Genomic DNA, 25690 nt, shown 5'->3' with positions numbered 1-25690 from the left:
CTTTTACGGCCAGCGCCTAATACAGTATGTCGGTGTAAAAATATGGAATAATATTTCACTTGAAATTAAAATGGCAAATAACTTTTTATTTTCCATCAAAAGATTTTATTTTGACAGAATTGTATTATTATTTCACTAAATAAAAGAGATAAGAAATGCTAACATTTCTGGCGCTACCAAATGTGTGTGTCTTGGTTGTATTCATTATCTTCAGGCCCCGCCGGGGTTACGCAGTGGTTACGGCGCTCGTCGAATCCTGGCCTCGGCGGCCGCTTTTCGCTGCAGGCGAGAAGCAAGGCGCCCGTGTGCTGTGCGATGTGAGTGCACGTTAAAGAACCCCAGTTGGTCGAAATTTCCGGAGTCCTCCACTACGGCGTCTCTCATAGCCTGAGTCGCTTTGGGACGTTAAACCCCACAAACCAACCATTTTCTTCAGATAGGGAACTGTATTCCGTGATCTCTCAGCTATGCAAGTCGCCTAAAATAATTTGTGTATGTGCATGCCTGCGTTTCATTGCTTTGCTGTTATGTTTTTTTTTTGTACTTTACTTTGTGTGCTAATTGATTGTTACGTTTGCTTGTTATAAGCCTTAAAACATTTGTTACATGTCCTTTAGCGTGTCTCTACTGCTGTGTACATGTATGTATGTATGTACGGGCCTATACTAGCTTTGGCTATTGGACATTTTTGCAATTTGTATATTTATTGAAATAAATGATTGATTGATTGATTGATTGATTGATATTAAAACCAATCAATAAGCGCAAGGTGGCCGATATAAGGAAGTATAACACTGAGAAAATTGAACATGCTGTAAAGAACGGGGGAAGCCTTAAAGCGGTAAAGAAGAAATTGTGCATAGGCAAAAACCAGATGTATGCGATAAGGGCAAGGAGGGCAACGTCATCACGAATATGGACAAGATAGTGAAAGTAGCCGAGGAGTTCTATACAGACCTCTACAGTAGCCAAAGTAGTAAGGACTGCAAGGAGATTGACGGTAGGGAAAAACAGTCAGACGTTCAACCAGTTACGAAGGACGACGTCAAGAAAGCATTAGAAACTATGAAAAGGGGGGAAATCAGCTGGAGAGGATCGGATAATTACAGATTTGCTGAAGGACGGAGGGGATATCGTGTTCGAAAAGCTGGCCACCCTGTGTACGCAGTGCCTGGTGTCATCGACGTACCGGTACCATGGAAGAATGCAAACATTATCCTCATTCATAAGAAAGGGGACTCTAAGGACCTTACAAATTACAGACCAATCAGCTTACTGTCTGTTACGTATAAGGTATCTGCAAAGGTAATCGCTAATAGAATTAGGACAACCTTAGACTGCGATCAAGCAAAGGATCAAGCAGGTTTTCGGAAACGGTACTCTACTATCGATCATATCCATACCATCAATCAGGTGATAGAAAAATGCTCGGAATATAACCAGCCCTTATACATAGCATTCATTGATTACGAAAAAGCATTTGACTCAGTTGAAACCTCGGCGGTGATGCAGGCATTGCGAAAACAGGGGGTAGACGAGCCGTACGTGAAAGTGCTGGAAGATATATAAAGTGGCTGCACAGCAACCACAGTTCTGCATAAAGAAAGTAACAAAATTCCAATAAAGAAAGGTGTTAGGCAAGGAGACACGATCTCCCCAGTACTATTCACAGCTTGCTTAGAGGAAGTATTCAAAGACTTGGAATGGGAGCAGTTAGGGATAAGGGTAGATGGACAATACCTCAGTAATCTGCGATTTGCTGATGACATTGCCTTGCTAAGCAACTCGGGGGATGAACTGCAAATAATGATTGATGACCTAGACAGGAAAAGTAGAAAGGTAGGCTTGAAAATCAATATGCAGAAGACTAAGGTAACGTTCAACAGCCTCGGAAAGGAACAGCAGTTTACATTAGGTAGCGAAGTACTGGAAGTATTAGGCGAATATATCTACTTAGGACAGGTAGTAGAGAGTTTTAGGACTGCGTAGTGCGCGTTACGTATGCATATCCTGCGTTCCCTGTGGAACGCAAAGGCCTGCGTTGCTTCCGTGCCGCAGAGAGAGTTTTAGTTGTACGGAAGCCCACGAGTACGCGAGACTTCGAAAAGTAATGCAATGCCATATACAGCGCGTTGCACAATTAGAGGCGCGATGTAAAATGCTTCTCCCAGCTAAACGGTGGAAACCTCGCAGTTCAAATTTGGCACAGAAAGGGCATTTTGTCGCTAGTATTTTGTAATACCAAATTTGATTGGGGTACTTGCCTGATTCGTCCAAAAGAAGTTAGATGTTCCGGTCTTATGCGGCGGCGACGACGCCAGACGAGCCGCTGCAGCAGCGATGGTACTGGTGGCGCCACCTCATGCTGCTACAACAACTCTGTAGCAGACGTTTCTGGCAGAATGTTTGAGTTGTTGTAAGCAGCTGAGGTGGCGCCACTAGTACCATTGTTGGGGCAGCTGCTCGTCTGGCGTTGTCGCCGCCTCATAAGATCGGAACATCTGACTTCTTTTGACCTAATCAGGCACATACCCCAAACAAATTTGGTATTACAAAATACTAGCAACAAAATACAATTTCGGTGCAAAATTTGAACTGCGAGGATTCCGCGGTTTAGTTGGGAGAAGCATTCTACACCACGCCTCTAATTGTGCAGCACGCTATATGTGCATAATCAAAAACCTTCCTTTTTACTTTTATTAAGTACGTAGGTCAGGTCAAGTCAACCAGACCGAGACGGTTCTGGTTTTGTTGCTAGCTCACTTTAACTCTATCGCATCGTCTGCATCATCGCAGTGTTCCTGTCATAGTGTTTCTTTTCCTATCATAGTACTGCCAGTGGTGCCGATTGTGAATGAATGGGATCGTCTGCTGCTGCGTTCAGATTGAAAAAAGTATATCCGGCATACCTACCGCCAATCTTGAGCGTTTAAAGTGAATGTCGTCTGCTGCTGTGTTCAGGAGAATGTGTCTATGCAACCTACCTTTGTTGTTGAGTGCGATATGCGTTAGAAGAGCTGTACGGACGTTGAATATTTCGTCATAGCCTGCTCTAGTATTCTGTACTGTTTGCTCTATTTGGACTGGACAGATACCGAGACGCCCCATCGACGTGAACCGCGAAGCAGGGTGTATGCATCAAGAAACGGCACGCTGAACATCGACACCATTCCTGATGATATCAGAAACTTGATACATACCTTCTAAGGTTAGCGCGATCCTGGGCGACGAAGTACGCTAGCAACAGGTGGCAACGTTCTCGCAATGAGCGAGTGGAAAAGAGCTTTCGCGTTGCATACTGCACATGTGATTCTTGACTTAAACCCACTGCGACAGATCACCAAAAGAGTTGCAAGTCTTCACCTCTCGAGGCAAAGCTAAATCGTCTGAAATTAAAAGAAAAAAAAAAATACGAGCGCGCAGAGCGTTTGCAGCTCGCCCGGCGGCCATTCGAGAGCAACACGCAGACGATTTGAAGTACGCACGCAGAAGTCGGGACTCCTGCGTACGTCTGCCACGGATACGCAACACGCAGGAACCACGCTGCGTACGACGCATGCGCCGTTAGGAGCATGCAGGCCACCTGCGTACGCAAGGATCTTGCGTATGCTCACCTACGTCGCACTAAACCTCTCTAGTAACCGCAGATCCGGACCATGAAAAGGAAATAACAAGAAGAATAAGATTGGGATGGAGCGCATTTGGCAAGCACTCGCAGAATATGACTAGCAGCGTACCGGTATTGCTCAAGGGGAAAGTATACAACAGTTGCATCTTACCTGTACTCACCTTTGAGGCTGAAACGTGGAGGCTAACCAAGAGAGTTCTACTTAAGTTGAGTAAAATTTGTCGGGCTAGTTGGTTCATAGTTCAATGCAATAAAAAGCTGCGGTTATAAGACACGGACGAAGGAAAGGCAGGACGCACACAAACGCAAACGCAAGTAGACATATTCGCCTACTACTTCCAGTACTTCGCTACCTAATTTAAACTGCTGTTCCTTTCCGAGGCTGTTGAAGATTACCTTATTCTTCTGCATACTGATTTTCAAGCCTACATTTCTACTTTTCCTGTCTAGGTCACTAATCATTATTTGCAGTTCATCCCCCGAGTTGCTTTACAAGGCAATGTCATCAGCAAATCGCAGATTACTGAGGTATTCTCCATCTACCCTTATCCCTAACTGCTCCCATTTCAAGTCGCTGAATACATCTTCTAAGCAAGCTGTGAATAGTACTAGGGAGATTGTGTCTCCTTGCCTAACACCTTTCTTTATGGGAATTTTGTTACTTTCTTTATGCAGAACTATGGTTGCTGTGCAGCCACTATATATATATCTTCCAGCACTTTCGCGTACGGCTCGTCTACCCCTGATTTCGCAATGCCTGCATCACCGTCGAGGTTTCAACTGAGTCAAATGCTTGTTCGTAATCAATGAATGCTATGTATAAGGGCTGGTTATATTCCGAGCATTTTTCTATCACCTGATTGATGGTATGGATATGATTATAGTAGAGTACCGTTTCCGAAAACCTGCTTGATCCTTTGCTTGATTGAAGTCTAAGGTTGTCCTGATTCTATAAGCGATTACCTTAGTAAATACCTTATACGTAACAGACAGTAAGCTGATTGGTCTGTAATTTTAAGGTCTTTAGAGTCCCCTTTCTTATGAATGAGGATAATGTTTGCATTCTTCCATGGTTCCGGTACCATCGATGACATCAGGCACTGCGTATACAGGGTGGCTAGCTTTTCTAACACGACATCCCCCCCCCCTTCCTTCAGCAAATCTGTAGTTATCTGAGCATCTCCAGCTGATTTCCCCCTTTTCATAGTTTCTAATGCTTTCTTGACCTCGTCCTTCGTAACTGGTGGAACGTCTGACAGTTTTTCCCTACCGCTAATCTCCTTACGGTCCTGACTACTTTGGCTACTGTAGCTCTGTTCAGGAGACAGCTGTAGTTCCAATTGTTCTAAGATGTTAGTAAGGCTGAAGATTGTTGCTTGCAGCTCGGTCTGCATGATCTCTTCATTTGGGTAATCTACTGCTTCTGTCCATATGGTGACATCATCTGTGTAGATAGTGATGCGGGCCGAAGTGTCTCTCTCGAGCGCTTCTGCTAGGCGGGTCATGGCCAAGGTAAATATCAAATGGCCGAGAACAGAGCCCTGGCGCCCCCCCCCTCCCTATCCAAGTAGTAGGGGCGCCACCCGAAGCTTTGTCATGAAGCCTAATATCTGCTTTGAATGAAGCTGCATATCAAATTGCATGATTTTTGGCTGGGATATATCTCTTCACTAATGCTTGTAGGATTACCTGTTGTTTTACATTGTCGAATGCTTTGCGCATATCAACCGCGAGGATGTAATCTGGTGTCTGCGAGACCCTAACAACACAGCTCAGCTGCTGCCCAGACAGGGCTCTCAGGACGCACCATGCCGAAACCGGTTCGCTGACACCCGAGTGACCCTTGTGCGGGAGCTTTGAGTTCATCACAAAGTGTAAGCACCAAAAAACACTGAAGGAAGCCTCCAAGAGAAAGCATTCGGACGCGCGATGAAGAGGATGGAATGAATCAGCTGGCGAACGTGGACGCTGAGAGTGATCTTTCTTTGGAACTTACTAGGATTAAGGAGCAACACGCAAGCGATCAAATGGACACCGAAAATGCAAGTGAGGACGTCGGCGACTACTGGGACTCGAGTTTAATCAAGAAACGGAAACCCCAAAGGAAAGTGAAGCCCGAACAGCTTCGTCTTGAACGGGTAAGTCGACCTCTCTTTCCACTCTCGATCAGGCCACTCAATAGGGTGCATGTGCAGGATATACCTAAACAAGCCATTACGGAGGGGCTATAAATGACTGCAAAAAGTTGGAAATTGGCAGATTTGGCTGCTTTCCTCTATGATGTGGTAGAAAATCGCGTCAGGGTGCACTGTCAAAGATGATGTGAATAAGCTCACCGCATTTACGCGACTGGCTGGGAAAGTGAACGGACGCGTATGCACGTACGAGGGCACGATTGCAAGAACACCAACACGAGGCGAGGAAACAAGTCGGTGCGTTATCAAAGTGCGTCCTGGTCAAATCATTGAGTACATCAAGAAAAACAAAAGATGAGAAACTGCAACTATTATTGGCGTGCGTCTGCTCGGAAAGAAGAACATCTGGCTATTAAACTTCAATGCAGAGCAGCTACCGAAAAGGCTTGAAAAGACACAGAATGCGATCAAGAGTTATTCTGCGTCACCTGCCGAAAAACAGGGCTACATCTCAATCTATTTGGCTTGTCCTAATCGTGCACCGAAATACCCTAAAGAAAATAATAAGCAAAACCCTGATGCAGTTAAGGGAGAAGTTATATGAGCAGACACGGTGCGACAGAACTCGTCGATATAACCTGCACTGCCCTCTTTCTACCAACAACTGAAGAGTTCCGAAAAAAAATCAGCAGCTTAGAGAAATGCTGGAAAACGTGCTTGCAAGGCTACCACCGGAACAAGACATTCATGCATCTCAAACGCAGCGGCAATGTGTTTCAGTCACGTCCACTGGGCAGACGCGTGAGTTCGAAGAGCCGGTCCGGACGGTCATCTAGTCGTAAAACAGCTATATACTCCATTAAGCCCAACATACCACTCAACAGGCGACGAAGGCACTTACCGCACAAGACTCGGCGTATGCCCAAATGCTGAGCATCATGACACAACGAGCCACAGCGTCTAGAAAACAGCCTGCGGGACGAGTTTCTGGGCAGCAGCCAATGTTGGCAATGTATTTAGGCCCCTTACTGGCAAGCACAATACAGGTCCTCGTCCTGGTAAGAAGCCTCCCCGTCCTGGTGGGTGGAGACTTCAATGCTAAGTGTCCGAACTGGGGCTGACAGAGCTGATCCAAGGGGACGCATGCTGCACGACACTGTAGAAATGTCTGGACTATACATCAGCACCCCAGACACACCAACGCAGGTGGGACTACAAGCTCGACAAGATACGACACCCGATCTGACGTTGGCCACACCAGCATTCATCGGGCAACGGGAAGTCAAACAAACAACATGGGGAAGCTACCATACATTTACCAATTTTGATCCCTCGTAACCAAAAAAAATAATCGAGAAAAAAGGCGAACGGTTGTCATCGAGTGGGAAAAGTTTGACAGCCACTGGGTTAACATATATAAAATATATTGCGAAATAGTGCTCTATATTAGGCTTAGGCGTGCTAAAAATTGACCAAAGATGATTCACTAAAACTAGACAGGACTGGTACATGCGCAAGACTGGTACAGGACTGGTACTAGCCGCCATTACAGCATTGCTTGCTCTATATTGCTACTTATGACGTTTTGCTGTCAGGTTGGCGGAACAGCACGCTGTGTACATATGCCGTCAGGGCTGCTGGGCAGCAGCCCTGACGGCATATACAGGGTGTTGCACAATTAGACCCGCGCTGTAGAATGCTTCTCCCAGCTAAACCGCGGAATCCTTGCAGTTCAGATTTCGCACAGAAATCACATTTTGTCGCTAGTATTTTTTAATACTAAATTTGTTTGTGGTACTTGCCTGATTCGATCAGAAGAAGTAAAATATTCCCATCGCCTGCGGCGGCGGCGACGCCAGACGAACCGCTGCCCCAGTGATGGGACTGGTGGCGCCACCTCATGCTGCTTACAACAACTCAAACCTTCTGCCAGAAACGCTCGCCCCCTCTTTTCCTGCTACAGAGTTGTTGTTAGCAGCATGAGGTGGCGCCACCAGTCCCATCGCTGGAGCAGCGGTTCGTCTGGCGTCGCCGCCGCCGCAGGCGATGGGAATATTTTACTTCTTCTGATCGAATCAGGCAAGTACCACAAACAAATTTAGTATTAAAAAATACTAGCGACAAAATGTGATTTCTGTGCGAAATCTGAACTGCAAGGATTCCGCGGTTTAGCTGGGAGAAGCATTCTACAGCGCGGGTCTAATTGTGCAACACCCTGTATACACAGCGTGCTGCTCCGGCAACCTGATCACCAGAAGCCCTGATGGCATATGTGCACAGCGTGCTGTCCTGCCAACCTGACTGTCGCTCCCACAGTATGACTACTTCACTTCCCTGCGCACATATCGACGACGGTACACCAGCGCCAGCGAAGCCGTCCCTAGTGGCAGAAATGAAAACCACACCGGACAAAGTGCGCAAATGGAAACAGGTCGATACCGAGTGTGCACTGCTGCCGGCGACAGCAATCGTTTACAGCGGTACAAAGATCACTGTGGTTAAATAACAATTGCTAGGGCGCACTTTGTAAGCATAAAACGCGATAAGGCCTTTATAGTGCAGTACACCGTAGTCCTGCTCTACGGCACCTCTCCTTTTTTCATTGGTTCAGGTGTCCGCGGAGAATTGAGACAGATACCAATTTTAAATGCCGCTGATGTCTGCTTCTGTGCGGTGCGGCATTCGAGCGCTATATGAAAGGTCTGGATCAGCTTCGTATATGCGTGAATTGTTTGGTTGCATCACGAATGGATGTGACGTCGTTATTACGTCAGTTTCGGTTATTACACATGACCGAATCTGACGTTTCTTATGTACTGACGAAGACGCGCGTTGGTGCAAAGGCGACCACTTTATTTGAGCATAGTTCTCGGACTGAGTTGTGGAAACGCGAGACAGACGAGGCGGCAGGTGAGATACATGATATGCAAAGTGAGAGAAAATTAGTTGCGGTTTAGCTCTGGTCAACCCTAGTTGAATTGCGAAAGCAACGGCGGAAGCTTCTTTTGCTTGCTAGATTATTCTCCTATCACGCCCCATCGGTGTAAGGTGCTACATTATTGGGGACACTTAAGCTCACCCTTTAAAGGTATGACGCGAGAGCGTAAGCTACCAGCCCACATATAAAGCCACGCTTCAGCCAAGTGGTATGGACGTGCCTGCATGGCGTAGGGGCAGCCAGAATACAAACGGTTCTGGCAGGCTGATTCTGATATCACCCTTCCATATGAAAAGAGCGATCCGAGTTGGTACCTCCTGCCTGTGGTATAGGGGTAACGTGAATTCGAATGTCATGGCAAGCAGATTGTTTTATGAGGGGACCGTAGCTACGCCTCTTCACGGCGTAGCTGCGGCCACCCGAGGGCTCGCTTTGGCTGCCGGAGTGTTGCTTTCGCAACAAAAGGGCTTCCGAAAGATGCCAGCCGCGAGCGCGTGACTGCAAAGCGCATGACTGAGGTTTCCCATAACAACGTTAACGTCACATCCGGTCAAGATGTCACAGCCGATGACGTCACTGTGTGATGATGTCTAGTTAGTATATCGACAATTTTTATTGCGATAGCAATACTGCACCATGTTTCGAGCCGTCGTGTGGTCCCGGTGGAGGCCACGCTTGACCTTGAATAGCCGAGGAGGAGCAGAAGAAGTCTGGTATCTTGCGCTCTCGCGTCATACTCTTAAAGGATGAGCTTAGTGTCCCCAGTAATGCAGCACCTTACACTGATAGGGTGTGATAGGAGAATAATGTAGCAGGCAAAGGAAGCTTCCGCCCTTGCTATCGCGATTCAACTAGGGTTAACCAGAGTTAAGCAACAAATTTTTTACTTTGCTTGCCGTACGGAAAGTATAAGGAGAGCAATGTTGAGAGCGTTGTGTCTCGGTCCCCGAATGCCCATCCGGACCTTGTGTTCACGTTTCAGCTACCAGAGAACGTAGAGATAAAATATTTCGATATAAACCTAGTGCTTAATGTAGTTCACACGTGTTCTTTTTGCGGGGCACGAGGGGCGAAAATCCTTCTCCCTTATGACTCAGGCCATACAAAGTTGGTCAAGAAAGGGTTGGCTCTCTCGTGTTTACAGCAAGCTCTGACCAAGTATGTCCGTACTTGAGGGAGAGAGAGTTAACCTACAGAAGGAGAGGCTGAATAGGAGTGCATACCCTACGAGCATTTTTTGGTATCTGCAGCTGAAAGCTATTTAAAGAACATAGAACCTCAGGTGAGAGAGCATAACGAGAGTGAGCAGAGGTCTGTGGTCCTGCCCTACGTACACGGAATTTCACATCACGTCAAGAAGATCGCGAGTCGACGTGATGTTAGGGTTGTTCTATCTGCACTGAATAAGTTACTCTGTGCGAGAACGTGAACGGAATGAGTTTGCCCAAGGAAGGCTGCTGCGTGCTGCATAAAGAGCGCATCATCAACTGCTGCGAATGAGTGGTGCATAATATTCCTCTGGGTGGCGCATGTGGGGCAAACTGTCCGCTGCCTCAATGAGAGGTTAAGGGAGCACACGAATGCGTGTGAAGCATTCTTGGCTCCTGGGCTCTTTGTGACCAACTGCTCTCAGTGCGGAAAAAACTGGCACTGAACAATATCCAAAGGTGAAGCTTTGTGCGGACAGGTTCGCGGACAAAAAAGTAATGACTTGGTCAAAAGATACCTTGAGGAAAGAGATTATCGATGCCTTCAAAATGATTTATAGTAGCGCTCAGCAGGAAGAAAGTGCTAATGCTTCCTCTGGACGGCAGTAGAAGAGAGGCGCATGTTTCCATTGTTTAATTATTGTTTTCGTTTTATTCATTCTTCAATATTTTTCTCCGACTTTTTCTCCAGGTTTCCTTCCTCTTCTTATTGTTCCTTTCATTTTCCTTTGTCATGGAATGTTGTTCATACTAGAAATAAACTGCTACTTGGTAATATCCCCGGTTTGGACGGCTTTTTGCGACCTCTCTTGTGTACGTGATTGAGACTGTAGCGCCAGAAGTCTTCAGAAGAGTGCCGTCCTAAAACCACCTGCCAAAAGGTACCTGTCATAAGTGTGCAATATCCCAAACTGCAAATATGAGCAAACTAGAAGGTAATAAACGCCGACTAAACCATGTGAGAATGTCTCAATTAGCACAAGAATCGGCAGAGCACAAAATAGATGGCACAAAATAGAATGACGTGAGGATGGCTGGGTACGGTGCCGGGGCGTATGTACTGTCAGCGTATGTGCTGCCATATACAATAAAGCAGCATTGTTTAGAAGTTTAACGTGCTGTGGGAGTGAACGATTATAGTGAGCTTTTTTTAACAGTCTCACACATAAGAATCTTCAGAATCTCTGGCAAACTTTCTTTATTCCGACATCCTTTCCATGACGATCAAATATCGATGCGCTACTAGGGCTCAGGAAAAAAACAGGATCTATTTATTCTAAATGATGTCCAGTCTACGCCCTCTATGAACCTCATCATTCTGCAAGCTGAAGTCGTTCGTTTTCTTCATACTGGCCACTGCTATTTGCTGTCTCCTTCCTACCGAGTAAATGAGCACCAGAACTTGTTTCACCGCAAACACTTCTTTTCTGCATCCGTATTTTAGCTGGTAGCAACAGGAACCAAATATGGGGCGCCGGCATCAATTCACGTGTAAACCTCTTATCTGGTTAATATACACCGCTAGTTTGTGTCGAATACAGTGATATTGATGCCGAAGAATAAATCCCGGCGCGTCCCAACAAAATCACAGGGGACGGCGCCCAGGCACAAAAAGAGCTATTCTAAACTCAAAACAGCGCATACCCAAACTGGTCGTCACTGCTTTGTAAACACTAACAACCAAAAAATGCTTCGATTTTCATTCAGGAGCTGTGTTTGCCAGAAGACACTGGAAGCCTACTCGAAATACGGACTCACGGGTGGCTGCCGTGCCGAAAAAAAGCGCCAGCTGGTTGGCCGCCCCCGTGAGCGCCACCGGGGCACCGACTGCGCAGACGACTCCTTGCTGGGCGCCGCCCTCGCTGAACACGTGAACCAGTTGTCCGGACGTCAGCACGGCCGCCCAGCCGGCGCCCATCGCAACGCCCTGCACAAGTGAATACAGGGAAAATATAATATGCGCAAAACTCAAGTAAGTGCTCTGCTTTTAATCATGGTGTCATATTACGGCAGTTTTAGAACAAATTTTAAGCGCTTCCCCATTCATTCGCCTGTTAACAGCACCACACAACCGAAGCTAAAATGAAACATTCCCGTGTTTCCTGGCGCTGAAAGTCGACCCAACTAAGGTAATGCGCACGAGGTGCTTACTCAGCCGCGGGGCCATGCACACTAAGCACACAAAACCGCCGTGCTATTCGTCTCTGTGTGTTTAAACTGTGGCCTGGTCCAAATAGATTGCAACAGCCGCTTCTTCCATAACGGTCCCTGAGAACCATGCAGATACTTTGTATAGTGATAGGAGACACAAAAATGACCACGAGGCAATGCATTCGTGATATAGGGAGTGTGCACCTACATCACAGTGGCGGACATTTTGTGTCGCACACTGCAAAACGCTGCAGGCACAACTGATCGGCTTGTCGTTATCTGGATTGGCCTGCACTGCTGAAGATTTGCTCTGCACCACAAAATGACGCCCGCAACGTCACTTAAATATCTCCTGTGCACCAAGATATATATTTATTTGAGTACGTGCCCCCACTGGGTGCACGGGTGTACGCAAAGTGAAAGCACTGTGAACAGATGCAAGTTCATACAAAAGACAAAGCTGACCCCTAGGAACACATGGAAGCGAAACTTGTCAAAGTAGGTTTCACCTGTATATTATGTCGCTTTCTGCCACAGAGCAACCAAGAACATCCTAGGCCAGACTGTGAAAGGGCATTTCAAAGCGCTGTAATTTTAAAACTCCGCGAAAAGTATGAGGTACGAGTTGGGAGGGCGACATTTATAAACGCATCTAAACAAAATTTACCGAAACATTTTCTCGTCTCGCAGAACAATATGTAACGACTACAACATGTAGAAAATTCATTAACACTTATTTTTGGGCGAGTTGGTACATATTTGGAAAACTTTGAAAGAGCGCAAACACACACGACCACTAAAGACAAGAGACGAGACACAAGCGCCGACTGTCAACTGATTATTATTGGAGCAAGGTAACACCCATATACACAGCAGCTTACATAAGATAAGAGGTTTCAGTAACGTAGAAAGTTGGGAAGAAATGTGTGATAAAGTGTGCTACGTCTTTCCGGGGGCCTTCTATATTTAAAACACCGCTAAATATATGTTGTGAAGCCGTTAATGCTGCTGACCGGTTCGTTATCCGCTGGGTGTTTCTCTGAATACTGCAAGCTTCCCTTTTAGCCTGATATGCTGTCATACGCACTGAATTTGCTCACTAGTAACGGCGGCAAGCGATGACAACAGGAGAACAGAGAAGATGCTCGGTGGTCGTGAGATGACGTTTAATGAATCTGTGTGCGGGCCTAGCGCGCGTGCTCCTGCCCGCGCCACTGCCCTCTTCTTCCTCCTTCGTCCGTAACATGACCCGGGGCTACCGAAAGATCGTCCCGATCGTAGACGAGAAAGTTTACCGATGATGATTCCATGGCATGATGATGGCAGTCTGAGTCACTGCTGAAAATTGTTTGCCAAACAGATATATACACATCTTGGTTCCCTTCAAGGGGTGACGCCACGACGAAAATGTTATTTACCGATGTTTCAATGCCACGAGGTGAATAAATATAGGAGGCAAGCCAAATTGTAAAGCATGGTACAGTGTATGTCCTGTTCGTGATAGATGACCAACAGCTGCGCAAAAGTACATTGTTGGATACTACGGGGCATTCAACTGGGTGGAGAGGCTCACGAAGTTTGTCGTGAAAGAATACCTCATTATTAATGCTAATGCATTAGAGTGCTATGGTCCCGAAATTATGTCCGTAAAATGTGTCCCCGGTTGTTGGTTTCCGGTAATGTAATAACCTAATGACGTCGTCAGTAATAGGTCGTCATGAAACCTTAAAGAGAGCTGAGTAACTTTCACAGTCGTAGGTCACCAATCATGATACCATGTTTTGTGGGATGTAATATGTCGATATCTAAAACACCTGGCGCCATGAGTATGCTGTCACTACTATTGACGTCAATAACCTGAAGATATCAGACTCATTCGTATAAATCATGCTTCACGTAACGTCATAGGATATGTATGTGACATTACTACCCTACTGAAAAATCCGGTACAACATTTGTACAGAAAATCGTATACAGGTTTACTGTACAGGATCTGGGATACAGGATTGTGGGCTATTTCAGGAAATTCCTGTACGGCCCTGGAAAGTCCGGAATGAAACCGCGCGGAACTCTGATACCGGAATGGCCTGTATGGTTGATGGCCCTCGTTTCCGGAAAGAAACGCGTCGCCAGGGTGGAAAAAGCATGCAACAATATAAAATAACACGACTACATTTAAAATAATAAAAAAATAAAAATAAATAAAAAACCTTCACTACCAAGTGCGGTTTTTTTCGAACCTCGCTCCTCATGGTCTTCAGACGGGCACTTTAACCACTACTCTACAGCGGATTTTTTTTCTTTACTACCAATTTTGTTTAAGCACACAGCATACAGTCCGAATACACAACAACAAAGCAAAACAAAAGGAATGCTAAAAGCACTAGGCACGTTCTGCCTAAAGCGCTAGATTTAAAAGGGCTTTACTGAAGCCAGCTAGTCGTTATTACTCAGTATATGTAACTACTTTTGCTCTTTCGTACTTTGTATACTTTCCTTGGCTGTAGAATTTGTGGCCGTAATTCACCGATCGCCCTTTAAACACGCTGAATATTTTTCCAGGCTATCACGAGGGTTCACAAATGTGCCGTATCATAATTTACTAGTGCTGATGTGTTCTTCATCATCTACGAACGCTTGTAAGTTTTCCCACAAACAGAGATATCCGGTGCACTAATAGTTGTAATACTGGCCGTTTTAGCTTCACATGCTACCTGCGGAGCATCGATGTCAATGAATACACTTCCGACTGAGCGGTTTCAATATGTAAACATTCGAGAACGCGTCGTCCGGTGTGCGGCTATCTGCGCATATTTGGATGGTGAGCGATGTTTGTTTATTTTTTCTCGAACAGTATTATGTATGTATGTATAACTTTATTAGGGAGCCGGCAAACGACGGGTTAAAGCGTCGTGACGCTGGCCAAGCGTCTACCCGGGGTTAAGCCCTACTCTGCACTACCTCATTTGTGAGGCTTGTGCTTTTCGAGCGCACCCCGGGCCTGCTGGACGGCCCATAGCTGCATGTCTTTGTCTGTATTCTGCACAGCACTTTGAATTTCCGGCGGGTATGTCCTGGATGCAGCTTCGGTCGGGAACCTGGCACAGTCCCACATGATGTGCCATTGGTCCGCCGGACCCACTTGACATACACTGCACATATCACTCGTGTAGATGTCTGGGTGGAGGACGTGTAGCATTGCCGGGGCTAGGAGTGACCCGGTTTGCATTTGCCATAGGATGACCGCCTCCTCCCGACTAAGTGCCGGGTGAGGCGGCGGCATTGTCCGTCGAGCTAGGCGGTAAAATTTTGTCACTTCCTCGTAACTGGTCATTCGGTCTTTTGTTTCGAACCACCATTCGGAACGGTCCTTCTCGGGGGCGCGGAACGTAAGCGCTCGCGCCGCCGAATGGGCCGTCTCGTTGTGATTCGGTGAGGTTGCACAATCTCCCGCGTGCGCGGGAGCCACTTGATGCGGATAGTGTTGCCGCGGTCTTGAAGCTGGAGCTTACTGATGATGGCGGCCGCCTGCGCGCACACTCGCCCCTTGGCAAAGTTACGCACAGCGTTCCTCGAGTCGCTGAGCAAGGTGCGACACTCGGCCTCCGAGATCGCCAGAGCGATGGCAACCTCCTCGGCGTCTGTGGCGTCCGTGCACCGCACGCTCGCTGCCGTTGTTTTGATGCCGGTAGCCGCCGCAACGGCTACTGCCACGAATCCTTCTCGCTTATATTCCGCAGCGTCCACGAACCGGGCGTGCGGGTCCTGGGCATGTTGCTCGACGAGGACTTTGGCCCGCGCCTGCCGCCGTTCTTGGTTGTACTCGAGGTGCATGTTTTTCGGGACGGGGTCCACGTGGATGTGGGCCCGCGCCTCATCGCTGATCTCGCACGATTGCCGACTGGGAGCTCGGGGATTGTAACCCAGGGACGTCAGTATACTGCGGCCTGTTTTAGTGGTAGAGAGGCGCTCCATTTGCGCCGTGAGCTGCGCCTCGGCTATTTCTTCTAAGGTGTTATGGACGCCAAGCTGCAGGAGCCGAGCCGTACTCGTGGTCCCCATTAATCCCAGCGCCGTCTTGTAAACCCGTCTGATCAGCGTGTTTATCTTTGTCCGGTCAGCGGCCTGCCAGTTGAGGTAGGCCGCAACGTAGGCGATGTGACTGATCACGAACGACTGGACGAGGCGCAGAAGACTGTCTTCACGCATGCCTGCCCATCGTGTCGAGACTCGGTGTATGAGCCGGATAGCGTCCATTGCCTTGGTGGTAATCTTGTTGATGGTCTCGTCGTTGCGGCCGTTCTTGTTTAGTAGCAGGCCCAGGACCCTGATCTTGGGAACTTCGGGGATGAGCTGCCCCGATGCAGCCACGATCTTTATGTGATCGCACTCCCGAAGGGGAGCGCGTTTCCGTCCCCGTTGTAATGGTGTGAGGACGAACAACTCGGATTTGGCGGGCGGGCACACTAGGCCTGTGCCGTTAAGGTGTTGCTCGATGGCAGTAACAGCCTGTTGGAGCTGCTGCTCAATGCTGGCGTCGGTGCCGCCTGCCGCCCACAGAAAAATGTCGTCGGCGTAGACCGTATGCCGGACGCCGGTCCCCTGTACTGCCCTCGCTACCCCGATCATGACAAGGTTCAAGAGCAACGGCGAGATGACTGAACCTTGCGGGGTACCCGTGCTTCCGAGCTTGTGTTCGGGAACTTAAGGTCTCCGGCGTGCAGTTCCACCGTGCGGTTGGTCAAGAAGTCTTGGATGTAATTGTAGCTCGCTACCCTCATGTTGAGTCTCGATACTTGTGCTAATATGGCTGAGTGTTTGACTTTGTCGAATGCGCTTTGTAAATCAAGTCCCAGAATTACTTTGCTGTCTTGTGTCTTGTTGTCGAATATTTCTTGTTTGAGTTGTAGCATGGCGTCTTGTGTGCTGAGTCTGCGCCTGAAGCCGATCATCGTATCCGGATATAGGTTTTCCTTTTCCAGGTACTCCTGCCACCGGTTGGAAAGCACGTGCTCAAGCACCTTGGCCACGCAGGACGTGAGCGAGATGGGACGCAAGTTGCCGATATCCGATGGCTTGCCCGGTTTCGGGATTAGGATTGTTCTTGCCGTTTTCCACTGTCGGGGGAGCTTGCCCGAACGCCAGCATTCGTTATAGTAGCGGGTTAGGGCCTCGATCGATGCATAGTCGAGGTAGCATCTTGTTGGTAATAAGATCGGGGCCGGCTGCTGAGCGGGCGTTGAGCTCGTGCAGCGCTGCCCGTACCTCTGACATGGTAATGTCTCGGAGTTTTTTGTCATAGCTAGCGAAACGATACGTTCGTGCTCCCACTTTCACGTTGATGGCGGCAGATCTTCAATCGCAGATATGAAGACGCACCGCAAGATCGTACGAGCTGTAGCGACTGTTGTACGCGCAAAAGCGACGCGACGCGCGTATATGCTTGCTAGCGCACACTTCGACGGCTTCGTATTTTCGAGGTATTTGGGAAAGAAGTGTCTAAAGGTACGTCCGACGTATCCATTCGAATCTCGTAAAGATACGGCGGACGTCGATATACATGGCTCATGGCTATATGCACGTCGAACGCCACGTTCCGCTTGCTACGCGTGAAAGAATCTTATCCAGGTCTATAATATCAGCTAGCTGCCCGACTCTCGATGAGATGCTACGAAGAGTTCATCCGTTCTAACATAGATCACGGTCTTCACTCAGGGTTGTGTACGGCAAGCATCGCTGTCACGCACATAGCTGCAGGCGATGCTACGTACTGAACCAGCTCCACCAGCTGGCATCGAGATACGCACATTCACGAGCAGCTTTCGCTTCGCACTAAACTATCACCTCGATCTGCCCGTAATGCGAGCGAGCTATACCTAGCATTTACGCTGTCTTAGGTCCTGCATCGACCTCCGAAGATCTAGTGCCGGCACAACTCACACACCTCGCCGTGCAGAACATTCGGCAGTCCAAAGTATGTATGTGAAATGGCATTATGCTCGTTCCTCACATGCAGACCGAGGAAACAGGATGTTTCTAGCTAAATTCTTTGTTTAAATTCTACCCCAGAGCCGTGGCAGAAGACATAGCGAATCTACTAGAGGCCTGCGCTGCTACTGCAGCGAACTGCACATCGACTCGTCGAGGTGAAGACCTACTGCACCGCAATACATGAGTGCACAACCGAAAAGCCGGAAGCGCGAACGATCCGAATTCCCTACGAACAGCAATGTTCTTTGGTATTTAGGGGAAGACTAGACTAAAATGCTCAGCCTGCATCTTTTTATCGTCGTTGAATTTTGCGTACATGTAGTTTAAACCCCCACATGCTCGAGGTTAGCGTGACCAGACTGAACGGCCGCGCAGCTCTGAAACGAGCGGGAGATATGCATGCAAGTAAGTGCTTTATTTTCCGTTTGCAAAATACAGTTGTGAACGGACAGGTTCGAGGAAAAAAGCTGCGTAAACAGCTTGACAGGTCCTAAAACCCGTTTGTTGGCAGCAGCAGCCGTGCGGAATGGCAATGCTTTCAATACAATAAAGCACAAGCATGAAGAAAGAAACAAAAATAGCAAACAAAAAAGGTGAATCTGCAAAGCTACATAGGTTAGTATTAAAAAATAAATAAATTAAAAAATTAAAAAAAAAATACAGCAGCATGAAAATAATCTCACTCAGTCACAAAAGAAGTACAATTGGCAAGGAACATATATATATAGTGCTGATTTAAATAGACTAACTCAATGGTTGACAATATACACACTCAATATTAGTGGCAAAAATAATTGTGTAGAGTAGATAATGAAACATGTAAAACATTTCATTTCATTTCATTTTATTACCTTAAAGGCCCCTAAAAAGGGGTGTTACATAAGGGGTGGCAAGAGCAAAAATACATAATCACAATAACAGGAAAGTTTTGACACTATCGATGAACTGTGGTGTGCAAGTGATGAGAGCAATGTTGTCCGGAAGGCCGTTCCAGTCTGCAGCTGTTCGAGGAAAAAAGGAATTTGAAAACGTGGACGGGCAACTTGTAGCTGATGGCTGGTGCGATGAGATATGCGTGTGGGGGGAAGAATATAAGGTGCGATGCGACTGTGGAAAAGTTTGTGAAATAAAGATAGGCTGGCAATGCGACGACGGAGATTAGTGCATTGAGTAAGGCAGGTAGGGTGTGAGCAATCATTTGCTTACCGTAATTAGTTCGCGTGTGTGTTACATACCAGTATTCCGGACATCGCGTTTGGCAGTGAAGTAGATTTTGTTTATGATTGGCTGTTGAACGGATGGCAAAATTATTCAATTTGCATTCTTTAATGTATGCGTGTACTAACATGTAGTTGTATAAATTATGCACTTTCAATATATTTAGCTCTTGGAACAAAGGTTCACTTGGGAAATCCCAGTTCACATTGCATATCGCGCGCAGAAATGTTTTCTGAAGGACAAGTAACCGACCTACATTTGTGGCAGACGTGGTACCCCAGACAAGACAGCAGTAATTAAGGTGACTCATAAAGAGAGATTTATATATAAGCAATTTTACATTACGGGGAAGATACCTAAGGGAAAAAATTAGTCCAATGTGATGTCTGCAGGTAGTGTAGCGTTCCTGTTCTTGGCTTGGAATAATATGGCTTTTGTTTTAGTTGCATTTATTATGAGACCGTTTTTGATCGACCATACATGTAGTTTTTCTAATACTTTATTAGCAATTCTTATTAAGTCTGAGGTATCATGAGAAGAAAACAGGAGTGTGGTATCATCAGCATAGATGATGTATTTGGTGTCATGATCAATATTAACAATATCATTAACATAAATATTGAAGAGGAGGGGTTCAAGTATACTACCCTGCGACACTCCTATTCTTATGTTTTTTATTTGAGAGGATATGTTATTGACATGTGTACATTCAGCTCTAGAGCCCAGATATGACCTAATTATTTCATGAGCAACGCCACGTATACCATAGTAAGTTAACTTTTTAAGTAGAAGTTTATAATTAATGCAGTCGAAAGCTTTTGTAAAATTTATTAGTACACCGAGTGTAAGTAGACAATGTTCAATGTTCCTAAAGATAATTTTTTTTTTGTTCCAAGAGGGCAAGCTGAGTACAGGTGTTTGCGGAACGCGTACTGGCAGTGAGTTAAGAGGCAATTATCCTCAAGAAATGCAGAGAGACGTTTAAATATTATCTTTTCGAGACATTTTGAAAAAACTGGCAGAATTGATATGGGCCTATAATTTGTTATTAGGGTCCTGTCACCACGCTTGAATAACTGGATTACTTTAGCGACTTGCATTTTCTGCGGGAAGATTCCGGCATTTAGGCATAAGTTGTAAATGTATGCCAACACTGGAGCAATGATATCTAGGATATACTTAATTGGCATTGTCTGCAGGCTGTCTACGTCCAGACTACGACTATTGCTAATTCAGAGAAGAGACAGGTTAATTCGGATGGGTGCATAAATATAGTATCCGGAATGCTTGTTGGTATGAAATCGCAGGCGGTCATACATACGGCAATGTCATTAGTGCTGGTTAAAAATTCATTAAAGGAGTCAGGCAGTGACTCATCGCTTATCTGTACACCATTTTTAACAACTCGGCGTATGGTTCCGTAAGACATTAAGTTCTTTCCAAGTCTTCTGACTGTCGCCTTCACATGACTTGAACAGGTCGGTATGATAGTTGGTTTTAGCGCTGCGCAGTTCGTTTGTGAGGCGATTGCGAAAGCGTTTGAACTCAGTCCAGTCATCTGGATTGCGTGATTTGATAAATTTATCGTATAGCCTGTGTTTAGTTTATTTTTTCAAATAGTTGCATTGTAATCCATGGCTTGCGAATCCTGGAAGGTCTCTTTCGCTTAATACTACAGGGGAAGTGTCTATGATAACAAGCGGAGAAGATTTTTAGGAAAATTTCATAAGCAATTTCGGGATTTTGTACAGCATAGACATCCGTCCAGTCAGTGCTTTCCATTTCGTCGCGGAAACTGCCTATACCGTTATGCGTAATTACTTGTTTGAAAGTGTCATTAGAAGTTGATCGATAGCTTTTACGGTTTAGACATAAAAATATGGGCATGTGATCACTAAGACCACACGCCGGACTTATAGGTACGCTGTAGAAATGCGCGCTGCACATTTCGTTGCAGAAGCTGACATTTGAAATTTTGCAGTGTGCCATGCAAGTGATCGTTGCTATAACCACACATCCATGTTCCCACGGCTGGCCTACCCCGAGGCACATGAATGCTCAACCATGGACGTATCAATGATCGAAGAGAGGACGGATTTTCATAATATTGGGCGCGAAATTGATAGCTACCATGATCGGTGTTAGAGAAATTCTGCCTTGACCATGTAGAATTCAGTGTTTCAGGTGTGGTTAGTAGCTATAAGTTTGAACAGTTCGCCTGTCAAGTCAACGGCGCCAGCGATGGACCGACGGAGCGATTTTCCACGCTACACCGCTGTCTTGCTAGAAAGCCTACCTAGGCGGCGTTTGACATTCAGCTGCTTTTTGTGGGCCCCGTAATTGAATGCAACGCCTTCAGAAACGCGTTAAATGTTCAAAAATGTGTTCTCTTCAAGAGTTTCACTCCAGGCTGTCAAAGCAGGCAGACGCTGATAAAGCATTTGAGCATTCCAGTCGAAACCAAACATCCGCACGTCTTTAAAAATCTGTAAAAATCGCCTTCAGTTTTTGAAATTATTAGAATAGGTCACTTTCCGATTGCTGGGACATAGACCCTCATGATAGCGCTGCCACGTGAATAAGGACCACACCAGACCGAAAGCTTGTCTCATATAACATAGCTAACCAAGGTATACCTTACAGTGTTGTGTTGATTTTTATGGTGCATAAGCGACTAATGCTGCCATGCACTAAGAACAAGGTTTAATGTATTTATTTTGTGTGTAATGACTAAAATAATCTTTAGGATGTAGCTTCTTTATGAACATTTTAAGAAACCAAAAATGCAGGAAATTTGCACGTCTCTCCTAGGATCATGCTGGGATGGAAAGGGATCTGTTGCAAAATTGTACAAAATGTTTCCTCTTATTTTCTCGACTCTGGCGTACGTGTAAGTAAGATATGGTTTATTGTTAGTTCATCTCCACACTCCTTGCATATTGGTTTGTCCTCTTTCATAATATGAAGCTGTGTGTGAGGTGTGGGTATCTGTTTTGTGAAGATGACCTAAAATGTCCTCATTGTTGTGTTTTTGATGGCTGCATGATTTCCATTCCTCAATGACAGGTTCTACAAAGTATAGTTTGCAGTTTATTTCAATGTTTCAAAAATTCTGCCATTTCACTCTCACTTTTTTTTGTTAAGCTTCTTAATATCTTCATGCAGCATATTCACCCTCTGTAATTTAGCATTGCGGCCATGTAACCTGGTTATTTCTTTTCATCACCTTTCAAGGCAGCTGTCCCGATTTCATAAAGCGTGGGGTTTCTGACGACAGGAACTCCTTGGAAATCATAGAAATAAATGAGGTCCACAATCATGAGCTATCTAGGGTATGCATATACATGTCCATCGCTCAGTGGAATGGTGTCAGTACGCTGTTAGAACAGGTCTTGTGGTAACAACCATTGTCTGAGGTTGTCCTTTGATGGGCATTGAAATGCCATGTAAGTGCAGGTACTGACAGAACTCTTGATCATGTTATGTGATAATGCCATCCTTGCGTAGGTATACATTTCAGAATCTGCAGTGCACCACTTGACCATTTGCCATCAGTTTGTGTGAAAATGTATTTTTCATACATGTTAACCAGTATTTAACAGATGACCCCTGTGCACAAGCCAAAAGTGCCAACAGCCAAATATCACGACGCCAGACGACATGGCAGGAGCTGTTAAGTCATGCTGACAAAGTTATATTTGAAATATGTTCTGGGAGGTTTCAGCTCCGATTAAGAAAGGTTACTCCTAGGCCATGGAGGCATGTTTGTACAGTTTGGTTAACGTGAGGCTTACAGAGGTCTATGCCAGGTTGTCTATCACATAACAGGGCAGCCTACGACCTTATGCTAATGAGTATGTCTGAGATAACAGAGACACGAATTAAGGAATTAGTAATTAAGTTTGTAGCAAGAAGCATGTAAATTAACGGGAATCCACAGTGGGATCTGCAGACAAGATCCATTAAAGCTGGCGCATCATACCCTTACAGGTGGAGATTAACTCCCTAATTTTTTGTCTGCTCAAAGCTTTTCATTTTCTTCGTTCTTCCAGGTGAGGAAGATGTAAAAATAATAGCATCGAGAATGCCAGGGACCATCATTAACAATGATGCTGATCCCAACAGCGTAAAAAGAAATTTTAGAAAAGATGGGTGACTAGTAATGCTGGCAACATTTGAAGCTAAGTGGAAAGACATGAAATTGAAATGCAACGTATGCAGAGATATGTTGCGAGACGATGAGGCTGTGGTGTGCGACACCTGTCTCCGTTAGTTTAATTAAGTGATTGGCCAAAGCAGATGGGGCTTGTGGTTTTGTGATAAGAGCAGTGTAGTAGCATAGATGCAACATTGCCCATTAACAATTGGAGTGCAGTAAGTGCATTGTTTTGTTTTTGTAAGATGTTCATGGTTTCCATGCAAATATTACGAGAAATTTCTCCCTAGAGAATGTTTGCTGAAATGTGAATATAATGTTGAGGGTAAACAGCGCAATAAAGACGAGGGCGAACGAAGTACACAAACGAGCGCTGACTTTCAACTCGCTTTACCGCTTGTCCCGCGAAAATATATACATGGAACAAGCAACAAAAGAAAACGTGAAGACACTGATAATCAAAGATACATAATATCTCCAGCTGCGGATGACAACAGCGGCGTCATTGCCTTGCATTCAGAAACCTCATTTCCTTCGCTGCTGGAGCCACCGAAGCGCTACTAACACAATCATCCTCTATCTTCGCGATTTCAACGGCTTCCAGAATTTGACGGGTTAGCTGATTGCGGTGTTTCTTTATCACTTTCGTTTGTTCAAATTGTGGCGTGCAATTATCACAATCCCTGCAGTAAATGCCAAGGTGCCCTTTCACTGCTTCGTGCACATTGTAATGATGTTCTTTGAGGCGTTCATTGAGGCAACGTCCCGTCTGCTCGATATATTGTTTACCGCAAGAAAGCGGAATAGTATAAACAACACTTTCCTGACAGGGCACAAATTGTTTTTTGTGTCTAACTGAGCAACGTTGAGCAACGAACGCGGCGTTGTTAACTTTCTTGAAAATCATCCCCAGCTTGTTGGGTGCCGAAAGGGCGACTCTGATATTAAATCGGCTTGCTATTTTCTTCAACTTGTGTGAAAGGCCGTGAATATATGGAACCACTGTAACTTTCCTTTTTTTCTGAATGGTCGCAGGTGGAGCCTCGTTCCTTTTCTTCGACCTTAGGCTTGAAAGAATTGATTTTGCTGTTGTGACAAGCAGCTGCTTGGGATGCCCGGAATTCACTAGACGTTGGGTTTGATACTCGAAGCTGTCTTTTATAGAATGGAAGCATGACTTTATAAGTTCATTACTATAACAGGACTTGACAACAGCTCTTTTTACTAGTTTTGAATGAGATGATGCATATGGAAGTAATGGTTTACTGCTTCGTGGTTCGTACATCCAGCATGTATGACTAGGTGAAAAGGACAGCTTGAGGTCAAGAAATCTGATCGTGTTATCTTTAGGAAACTCACAGGTTAACATCAGCGGATAAAGGCACTCTTCAAAAATAGATGTAATGTCTGGCATAATTCTCTCAAAGTCATTAACTTTAGTGTCCTCGTCTTTATTGCGCTGTTTACCCTCAATGGATTACCAACTTGCCCAAGCGTCTGTTTTAGCCAGAATATAATGTGCAATAAAACTAGTGTTTTCTTGCTATTTACTTTTCCTTGTATACATTAGTTCTGTGAAGAAAACCACCGGCTAGAAGGAAATGTAATGGCATGCATTTTGATACTTGGCCCCGTTGTGTTGGCTCAGTAGTTAGAGTGCTCGGCTGCTGAACCCATAGATGCAGATTTGGTTCCAGCCACAGCAGGGGCATTTCAATAGAGGCGAAACAATAGGCCGTCATGCACCGTACGGTGTCAGTGCATGTAAAAAAATCCCAGGTGGTCGAAATTACACTGGAGCCCTCAACTATTGTGTTCCTCATAGCCGTAGTTGTTTTGGAATGCTAAACCAGATATTATATTACACATCATACTCTGAGTAAGATGCTATTCATAGTCAGTTAATCATACACTAAATGACCAATGTTTTTCTGCATGGTACAGCAGCTGTTGCACAATTTCATTTTAGCCTTCATGAAGAATATCACACTGGCTCCACATGGTCTTCTGTCGACCCTTGATATGTATCACAATCACACACCCAAGTATGTTTTTGTCTAAGGGCACCTATGGATGCAAGGAGGGGACCGTTACTTTCCGTTTGTCAGAACTGAAATGCATGATCCACATCATTCCTGTAATTCAACTACCTGCTATTTGAACTGTTCAGCATTGATGGAAGTTTTAAAGAACTGCAATTAGCAAATTAATCCAAGCAGGAAATCATGCCAAGAACTGCTTCGATTTCATCTTTAACAACTGTTT

General features: G+C 45.7%; 1 protein-coding gene across 1 annotated transcript in view; it reads right to left on the bottom strand.

Annotated features, from left to right (window-relative positions):
• The window catches only part of LOC146210163 (WD repeat and HMG-box DNA-binding protein 1-like), a 279351-nt gene that overhangs the window by 77912 nt on the left and 175749 nt on the right, over window positions 1–25690 (bottom strand). Inside the window, exon 4 of the mRNA XM_084608267.1 lies at window positions 11668–11836. Coding sequence (XP_084464393.1) covers window positions 11668–11836 — 169 coding nt within the window. The remainder of the gene's footprint in view (window positions 1–11667; window positions 11837–25690) is intronic.

Source organism: Amblyomma maculatum, chromosome 1 (assembly GCF_055883805.1).
Source record: "Amblyomma maculatum isolate TAMU_Amacu chromosome 1, ASM5588380v1, whole genome shotgun sequence".
Lineage (NCBI taxonomy): Eukaryota > Metazoa > Arthropoda > Arachnida > Ixodida > Ixodidae > Amblyomma > Amblyomma maculatum.
Note: the sequence above shows the minus strand (reverse complement) of the source record. Positions and strands in the feature narration are given on the sequence as shown.